General features: G+C 47.7%; 1 protein-coding gene across 2 annotated transcripts in view; it reads right to left on the bottom strand.

Annotated features, from left to right (window-relative positions):
• opn4a (opsin 4a (melanopsin)) overlaps positions 1-8,338 on the bottom strand; it is a 33,869-nt gene extending 25,531 nt beyond the window's left edge. Inside the window, exons 1-2 of one of the 2 annotated variants that reach the window (XM_013913450.1) lie at positions 7,973-8,338; positions 4,860-5,067 (exon numbers count right to left, since the gene is read on the bottom strand). In XM_013913450.1, coding sequence (XP_013768904.1) covers positions 4,860-5,036 — 177 coding nt within the window. In that variant the 5' untranslated portion in view covers positions 5,037-5,067; positions 7,973-8,338. The remainder of the gene's footprint in view (positions 1-4,859; positions 5,068-7,972) is intronic. The other variant, XM_013913451.1, reaches the window with a different exon arrangement.
• Between the last annotated feature and the right edge of the window lie 1,366 nt (positions 8,339-9,704).

The raw sequence follows: 9,704 nt of genomic DNA, 5'->3' as shown, positions 1-9,704 counted from the left end.
TCATCGGACGTCTCCTGTTTCCTTGGAGATGGTAGAAGAATTAAACTGTGCACTAGAGATGTCTCAAGACCGGTCTCAGTCTCGACGAACTTGTCTCGGTCTCGCTGTCTCAGATCGACATAGAGGTCGGGAGATTTAGAGTCAACAGTATCCATGACACACAACGTAACGTTCGATAATGTGTCGTGCGCAGAAGCATCAGCTCTGAGAGCCGTGCTTACAGAGTGCTTTGCAGTGAATCAGAAGAGTCGACTCCCACTGAGCGAGAGCCGCTCGGCTCTCACACAGTGGCTCAGCTATGCTCCAATCCCTCCATATTGTGGCAAATGACATGCGAGGATATAGGATAATATCATTATGTGAAAAACAGAGAGCGTGAGAGCGTACGTCTGTCCTCTCAGTAAGTGAGTGAGACAGCAGACAGCGGTGAGGAGGGCTGTGCGAGTGCATCGCAAATACACATAAATATGTCCGACACCCGTAAACCTGCAGTTTAAAGACTTTCTTGTCTCGACTTTGTCTTGGTCTTGGTTTAGGCGGTCTTGACTATAAGTCTACTGTGCACACAAAGGATGAAAATATATGACGACAGTGCAGACAGACGTCACACAGAGGCACAGATCTGATGGCAGGCTTCAGCTCCACATGACTTCAGCTTCTGATGGAGCTTTGCAAAACGAACCCTCTGGGCCACAAAAACTCTTCATTTGCTTTGTCTACCTGCCAAACAACATCACACGTCTGCAGCCACGTTAGTGCTGCTACACCAGCCACACAGCACACAAGCATCCAGCTTCAGATCCTCTCCGTCCAGCCGCGGAGCTCTCAGAAATCTAAGAAATGAGCTGAGACCTTTTCCTTCAGCTTCAGAGCAGAGCCCAGAAGGAGGATGGTAGTGTTTAATGCCTGGAGAATCGCTTCAAAGGTCCAAGATCAACTCTCTGATCTCCGCTCTGCTGCTGCTTATGCTAATCCGGTTCATTTGGTCCTTCAAAGCTACAAAATCAGACAGAAGAGCCGAAGTCAGGAGGATAAAGAGGCTCGGTGGTCGGTGACGCAGTGTATACTGGTATCTTTATAGGTGCCTTTCAGTTATGGAGCAGCGGCTCCACTCTGAGACCCTCCGCTTTTGCAGAAGCATGGTAACTGCAGCCAGAAAGTGAAACCAACTAGGCTGTTTGATCGAAACTTAAAGTGTGGTGTGACATCGAGAAGTACATAAATAACCTGGCTTCCTTTTATTTGCTTGAGACCTTGTGTGTTTGTGTGTTCAGGTCTCCATATTCCGGGATATGTAAAATTTAAGTAAAAGACCACTTTGAGCCGTGTCTTTTTTGGCCGTAAAGAATATAAAAGAACGGGATTTAATACTCCACAGGTAAGGAACCACTTCCTCACCTGGATTTTGATTATGACACCAAGATCCTCTGGCATGTGAGACGTAAGACTTTCAGCCAGAAGAGAAGAGCTTTAAAACTGAGCTTTGAGCATATCTCATGACCTCTGTGGTTTCAAAGGAAACCGTCTCAACTAGCCGCATCCTTAAATGTACTCGTGATTTTATACAAATGTCTGATTTTCACTTTAATCGTTTGCTTCTCAGAGCTCAGAAATGTGATGCTCTGTGGGAGACGACGTTCAAACTGTGGACATTAAAGAGTCTGATTTCATTGATAATTAATGAGTCAGTGACACCAGCAAATATTTACATGAAGTTTAAAACAAAGTGAAAGTCGGGGCTGCGTGGAAGGAGAATGATCCTCGAAAACATTTCCAGACTCCTCTCCTAAAATCGATGACTCACTCGGTGGAACTTGGGCTGGTTTGTGGGTAATCGAGGAAAATAGGACACTGACGTGTTTTGAGGGTCAGCACCTCGCGCTTCAGGAGGTTAATCCCCGGGAGGATCAGCAGATAAACCTGTGATGGTGAACGGCAGATTAGACGCACACTATGTTGCATTTTCAGCTCTTTGTGGATTGATTTCCACGGAAAGGATTTTCCTCGAAGAACTAAAAAAATTGACGTTAACCTTGTTTACTCATCAATCACCATCAGCGTAGAAATGCACCAATCACCGAGCTCAGCAGACTCGGACCAAGCCGGCACAGATTCAGCTCTGCTTATTTCTGATCAGCTGCAGCAGCAGCAGTAGCACTGACCTTTGACCTTTGCTTGGTTGCTCTAAGCCGTGCTCTGACTCACACGTGGCCCAAAGCGCCCCCTTAAATATCACCAAAGGTTATCAGCCAGCAATGTGTCTGCACGCTGGTCCCAAATGAAAACACAAGACAGAGGAGCAGCTTGAGGCGCTGGCGTGTGCCTCCCGCCGTAACGCCTGCAGGGCTCCGCCCCCAATCAGAGCCTTCAGGGGAAGTCTGGGGTTAAGCATCTGTCTGCAGCTGTGACTGAAAACAAGGCTGACTCTCGTCCAGATGATAATAAAATAATAAAACAACATCGTGGCAACAAAACGCTGAACTTACAGCACTGTGTGGCCATTTGCTGTCTACAGTCTGTGTTTATAACAGCGTTGTTTCTGGGAGATGCTGCTGTGTGATAAAACCGTTAAAGATCACATGTAAATGTCATCAAAATGCCAAATTGCAAACAAGAGCAGTGTGAACGTGTCACATTAACCTACATTTGTGTGCCTGCTGGTCACAGGAAGTGCTCCCAGCCTCCTGCGCGCGTCAGCTGACCTCCTGCAGCGCCGTCATTTATAAATGCGGGGCTCTCACAGAACCGTTTACTGGACTGAGGTTTCCTGCAGTGATACAGACTTCCTCGAACATCACGCCCAGACTCAACCAATGACAGCCAGAGCAGGAAGGACAAAATGTTCTGACTTTAAAAACAAGTGTCGTCTAAATGCCGCCATCCCAAGTCACTGAACACAGACTGTTAGCAGGCGAGGCACAGATTCGATCTACACGAGCGTGCCCCAGCACGCCCCCCAGCGCTCCCCTGACGGCTCATACTGGCCCATGTAAACTTTATGGAGGGTCAAAAAGGGTAAACGAACTAAAGGCTTCACAGCTGCAGGAGTGTTAACTCTCCTCTGAAGGCTTCGGGTTGGAATCTGCCCCTGACGGTCGGCGTCCTGCCACCAGAGGTTGGAGACTGTAAACCACAGCAGCACAACTCCAAGCACCTCCTGCAAAGGACACAATACCAAAGTACCCCTGCACGGTACAGTGAGGTGCTGTACTGAGTGTGTAGTGTAGTGTGGACCGTGACACAGTCCACTATGATCACACTTTCACTTTTAGGACTGTTGCTTTTGTCTGAGCAGTTCCTGGATCACCTGACTGACCTGCAGCATTATCCAAAGCTTCATCCTGGATCAGCGTCTCAGTTTCAAGCATCACCTGACAACGATATGCCAGCTAGAAAAGATCAGAGCAAAAACCTCATAAAATAACTGCATGTGTCATCCACGCCTCTCATTCTCTGCAGTAACTGCAGCTCGCTGTCTACATGTGGAAACGACCGCCTATCAGCAAACCTTTTTCTTACATCTTTCCAGCCCTGAAAGGTTCGTGTGGAAATCTGCTGGCTCATGAAGGACTTGACCATTTTTTCTTGGCTTTTTTCTTTGGCTTTGGAGCTGAGGTGTTCAGATGTGCAGTGAGCAAGATGGAGATGAGTCCATCAGACTGACAAATCAGAGTCACAAAGGCTGAGAAGGTCTGAGCATGTGCAAAGGAGGGAGGGTGGAGGGTGAAGATGGAGCTGCAGGCAGGAGGAGAAGAGGAAGAGCTCAGAGGTGGTTCATGGGTACAGTGAAGGAGAGGTGACAGAGGAGCATGCTGGGATAGGAGGAGGTGGAGGCAGGTGATCTGCTGTGGAGAGCTCTCAGGTTTAGGTGATTCATGTCCAGCCAGGAAGAAAACCTGGAGCAGAGGGGGGAAGGAAAAGGACGAGAGAAGGCCAGAGTCAGCTGCTGGAAACCCACCACTATGATTAGGTCCCATGACACTGACTATGCAGTGAAGCAGAGAAAAACCGCCTCCACCTCCCGTCACCCAGCTGGTCTGAAGCAGCTGAACCGCTGCGAGGGAAGACAGCATGTGAACCACAACCTGCAGTAAACACCAACCTGCCAGCAGAACATCAGAAAGAAGAACGCCGACTCCACCACTGACAACAGCAGCTCTGAGAGCGCCACACCTCACATCAGCCTGAAATCAGTGTGTGGACACACAGCAGCCTCACACGCTGTTCTCAGCACGCCACCAATCACCTGAGCCACCCGCAGCCGCAGCCTCAGTGTGTGTCAGCGTGTGTTTAACTTCAGTTTAACTAGAAAGCATGCTGGGCTCACAGCTGTACAGATGTGCTTTGCTAAGCGCTGTTGGGTTCATACAGACACACAGAGCCTGCAGTAAACCTGGATGCACTCAGACCGCCGCTCTCTGATTTCTGCTGCTGTCACTCTGAATTAACGTCACTTTTCCCGATCAATAATTTAATTAATACTTTAATGAGCTCATGATATGAGGCTGATCAGTTAGTTGTCAGATTAATGATCAGCTGCACTTTAAAGCCCCGAGGACACCGACGAAGCGAACCTCAAACTATGAATGTGAGATTTGAGTTTTCAGCACTAGATTTAAACCGCAGGTACCGGTACCGACTCTGTCTGACTCACTGCTCGGTTTGTCACACTTCACAGAATTTTCTTTGTGTTTAAACAAAGCTCTCCGCTCTCCCGCGCCGCAAGCGCCGTGCGTAAAACCACCGAAGAACCGCCAAGTGGATCAAAACGCGCTCTGGCAGGTGGAAGCTGCTCAGGTGTGTTTGGATCCTGCGATCAGAGGAATCAGAGAAATCAGAGGATTTAGAGGGAGACTTACGGTCGTAGCGGCCGCAGTCGGCAGTTGGAGCTCCTTGAGCTGGAGCGCGTCAACGGCCGAGTCGTTGGAGCTCCACGCGGAGGATCCTGACAGCTCCAGGGTGTCCGGGTGGCGCGCGGCCGTACAGTTCGCCTCACGGTCGCTGCAGGAGATGATGCTCTGCCGCGCAGAGCGCATGCTCTGAACTGCTCTCTGCTCCGCTCGCGGACTGCAAGCACAAGGGGAGAGAGAGGGGGGGCGGGGGTTAGTTCATGGAGGTCTGACTGCAGGTGTGACAGGTGGGAGAGAGAGGAGCCACAAACAGCAACACGTGATCAGCATTATACGGTTTAGTTTTATTCTCTCTGTGAGAAAAAAGCCGCAGTTCCTCTAACATCCGCCAGAGGCAGCAGTGAGTCTGGGCTCAGCGATCACGCCTACTTCCTAACACCTGGATTCCATCACTCACCTGTTTACACTAGCTGTGCCGCCAAAACGTCGGCTGCATCCTTCGGAGGACGCATTTGTAGGCCAATTATGTCACAGCCAGGCGACGAAGGCTGTCCCAATTTGTCGACTCCTTCAAATGCATCCTTCATTTCCCCGGATTTGAAGGATGGGTCGGTGTGTCCTTCGTGGCCCACCATGTCCCAGAATTCATAGCGCGGCTGAGCCGGTTTCAGCTTCCAACAATGGCGGCCGATGCTTAGTTTTAATATTACTCTTATTATTCTTTCTGGGTCACAAAATAAACTTTTAACATATTTCCAGGCGAGAATGTAGCTGTGTAAACTTCAAATATCTGCTCCGTTTATCAAGACATCACATATTTGCAAAAGTGCTTTGACGTTTTCAGCGACGTCTGTTACCCACCAGCTCGATAGCTGACCCGGGGGTTCAATGGTCACTAGAGCCCGTGAGAGCAGCGGACTCCCGGCTTCATCGTTTTCAGACCCCCGCTGTCTGTCACTACTCGGCTTAAACATGATATATAAGTCACTCGGATAACTTAAAAATGTTGTTGTTTGGCTTTTTTCAGTGTTTTATTTGTTCCGGAGTAAATCGGTTTGGCTGAGATCAAAATTATTAGATTATTAGATTAAATAAAACTTTATTAATCCATCGGGTGGGTTCCTCCGGGATTTTCACACAGCTGAATAAACGTCAAACAGAAAACTGATTAAACAGAAGTGTGAGACGGTCGAGAGTTTACTCCAGTGTCCTGTTATATTTTAGATAGCAAGGAGCAGACGGCGAGTTTATTAAACTCCACCGAGACAGCGCTGACGCAGATCTGAAGGCCAGACCGTCACATTTCACAACCTCACACTTCCGGCCTTCTCGGTCTTCGAAGAAACCCGGCCCACGTAGACCGCAAAGGCCGGGTCCTCCAAAGGGACACAGCTACTGTGTTCATGTTTTAAATATTAGGGGCGTGGCCTCTCTCTGCTAGCTCGAGCTGTTTAAGGACAGCATGGCTGCTCTGTTTTTAGGGTTCAGTGTGCAGACCCGAGGAGCCGGGATCAAACCATGGACCTGCTGCTGTCGCTGCTCAGCCACAAGTTTCCAAGTCTGATCTTCAGTTTTCATCAGAATGAGGTTTGTGATGATGTCGGTGGACTTTTGATCCGTTCGTCAGTTATATCAGAATAAAATGAAGCGTTAACAACTGACAGAAAACAGACAGTCTGGTTCTGCGCCCGCGGACAGGACGCCATGCAGGACGATGCTGCTGCACACCAACAAAGACATCTGGACCTTCGTTACTTATATTTGGTCACTGTGGAAAACACAGAGGTCCAAAGCTAATGTGCAGTCTGTAGGTCTGTAAAACCCCAGCCTTCGCTCCTGTGTTACTGGTGTCACTGGTGTCACTGGTGTCAGTATATCCAGTGTATGTGAAACACGGCGTCACACTCTGGGCTGTCAGCTTTGATGTCCACGTTGTTCAACACTGACACCAACACATCACAGTGAGCATGTCTGACGATGGGAAGCTTGGCAGTCGTATAGCAACAGTAACCAAGGTGATAAGGACTCGTGGAGAAAAACATTTGAAATGAAATGTAATGCATATTCAAAGAAACGGTCTGAGAGGTGAAAGGCTTTCTTCCTCTGGAGCAGCACATTAGTGTTAATCAGAGGCTGGACTCTAACCTCAGACCGTGAAGAGAAGAATGAAAAGAAACTGTGTGGGAGGCGAAAGTCAACCAGAGAGCGTCTGACCTCACACAGACCACCAAAGCAGCTCCAACACAGCTTACTGGAAACATTTAAAGGTTTTATCTTCCTCCAAACTCATCACACCTTTAAAGGCTCTGCAGACTTTCACATTACTCGTGTCTCGTGCACAGACACTTCGAAGCTAAATGTCAGCAAAACCTGAACAATTCATTATATTTGAATTATTTTTACAAAGCACCAAAAACTCAGTTTCCAGCTGTTTTCAACTGTTCATTCAAATGTTGCATTTGAGTGAGTTAAACCTATAAAAACAGCCTTCCTGTAATTATTCAGTGTTTTATGGACGTTTGTCAAATGCATCTCTCATCAAGTCATCCTGAGCCACAAACATCATTCCTGTCACAACGTAGAAGCTACGGTCAGTTTCTGGTTAAGTGGCTTTTACAATCCTTTATTCTAAAAGTGTCACTGACATTAACAACGTCTGCTTTGAGACTGAGCTGGCCAATAATGTATCAGAACAGTATATATGGCAACAAATGTAAGATAATGGTTCTATGGATGGTTTTATAATGTAGGTGCGATAACACAAGATACTCACAGGAAGGTAATGTCTTTGATTTCTCTATAACCTGTTTGTAAATCACTACAGTCTTTCAATACAAACAAAGATAAAACAGCTAAAACAATTAGAAACATCAGAAATGACCTTTTGCAACATGGAAACAAATCTGTCCTCGTTCCCGTGTTCAGTGTTAACCTCACAGCAGGATCAGATGGACGAGAACGTCAGCTGGACGAACTTAACAGTGATCATTGGATCACTTCAGTTTTCTCTGCTTTTGTTTCTGACAGTGTCAAACAAAGATGCACAAAGCCAGCACACAAGTGCCAAACAAGCAGAAAAATGTCCATGTGAGCTGTGAACATGCAGAACACCTGAGACTGACCTCTCTGTACCTGGAAGCACGAAGAAGCTGGACGAGCTGAGCTCTAAGCTTCGAACGCCCAGAGCCGAGAGGAGATCTTCTGCTTCAGCGTCCACGCACTTCCACGTTTCTCCAGGCAGCTGCCAACACAGAAAGCTCCACAGACGTTCACATCGTGTCAGGGAGACGCTCAGAACCAGCTGACGATCTGCAGACGAGGCTGATTGCAGGTACTCGTACTTATAACGAGGGAGGAGTGCCTCCCCCGCGGGGGGAAATGTGGGTCTTCAGGTCAGCGCTCTGATGAAAAGTCATTACGCTGATTATCTGCTGGCCTGCTGCAGCTTAGCGAGGACTGGAGACACAATGAGAGGACAGCAGAGGTCAGGCTGGTTTCATCAGAGTGGAGAGATTTCCTGTCACCGTCAGATTTTACTCTTATTTTCTTCTGTCTTTCTGTTTACTCATTTGTCTTTTATCCACTTCCTGTCAAACTTCCTTTTCCATTTGTCTGGTCATGGTTTTACTTCCTGCTTCTGAGCGTCTCCTTTTCTGTGGATGTCCTCGTCAGGTTCACCTGTGTCTGAGCCCAGGCTGCAGCTTGTTCTTCCTTCTTGTTGTATTTTTGTCTGAATATTACGTACTCTGTCTCCGTTCTCTGGAAGCGGACGGCGCTTAAATCCATCCAAAGGAACGGTTCAGGTGTCTTTTTTCAGTCTAAAGATGAAAGTGGAGTGTCTGTGGATAACAGCTGGTTTGGTCCATTTTCACATAGTAATGGAAGCATAAAGACTCAGGCTCGGTCGTGCAGGAACGATCAGTTGCTGCTTCCTGCTCAGTATTGGAGGTGAAGCTTCCCCTTGTCCTGTTTCCGGTGTCCTCCGCCTGCAGGGTTAAATAAGACGGCGTGTCTTATTTAACCCTGCAGGACACGAACCTTCTCCAGCTCTCCTCACATTATTGTTTTTTCCTGTATGTAGATGAAACTGAACGTAATTACAGCTCTCAGTCGTGTTATAAAGTGTTAGCAAGTTTAAACAAGACATCCAACGCGTGGCAGAATAAACGGTTGTTCTCAGTCAGCTGTTTCTAAAATTTGGAGCACGTGCAAACAGAGTCAGGAGGAGTGTTAGTGAGAAATCAGCTGATCACTTCCTGTGTCACTTCCTGCTCCGTGCGCTCTGTGAAACAACTAAAACACTGTCATGGTCCCCGTCCTCTCCGGCTGGCTCGTGATGGCTAAAGGTTTTCTTTATGTTTCTCTCTCCTCCTTTCTCCTCTCTCCCTGGGCGGAGCTGGTTATCGTCTCTGGAACGCTGACCCTCCCGTGTTCGTGCTCTCAGTTGTCTTCGCCTGTTAGACTAACCTGTGTTCTGTGCATAGAGTTTCCCGGACCTGTTGACGGACCCTTCCCTGTGATTCCTGTGTGTGGCTGCGTGAGTGGAGATCAGGACTAGAGTGGCTAAAGAGGAGAGTGTGTGGATTACCTCTTCCCCCCTGGACCCCTTCTCTCTGTACACATATACTGCACTGTAGTTCACCCTTTTGTAAATAAATTGTAACCTTTGACCCTGACCAGAACGCGTGACAGCCATGACAAAAACACGTTTACGGGTCAGGATGGCTGGCTTTAAATCCCAGTGTTTCCTGTTTTTTCTATTTGTGTCTAACATTTATTTATTTATTTATTTTTTCTAAATGACATCAGAAACAGCAGTATGCGACATTACGTGATGGCAGAGCTTCAGTTCAT

This window comes from Pundamilia nyererei, unplaced genomic scaffold, assembly GCF_000239375.1.
Source record: "Pundamilia nyererei isolate P.nyererei 1_Seehausen unplaced genomic scaffold, PunNye1.0 scaffold00133, whole genome shotgun sequence".
Lineage (NCBI taxonomy): Eukaryota > Metazoa > Chordata > Actinopteri > Cichliformes > Cichlidae > Pundamilia > Pundamilia nyererei.
This window is presented reverse-complemented; position numbering and strand designations above follow the sequence as displayed.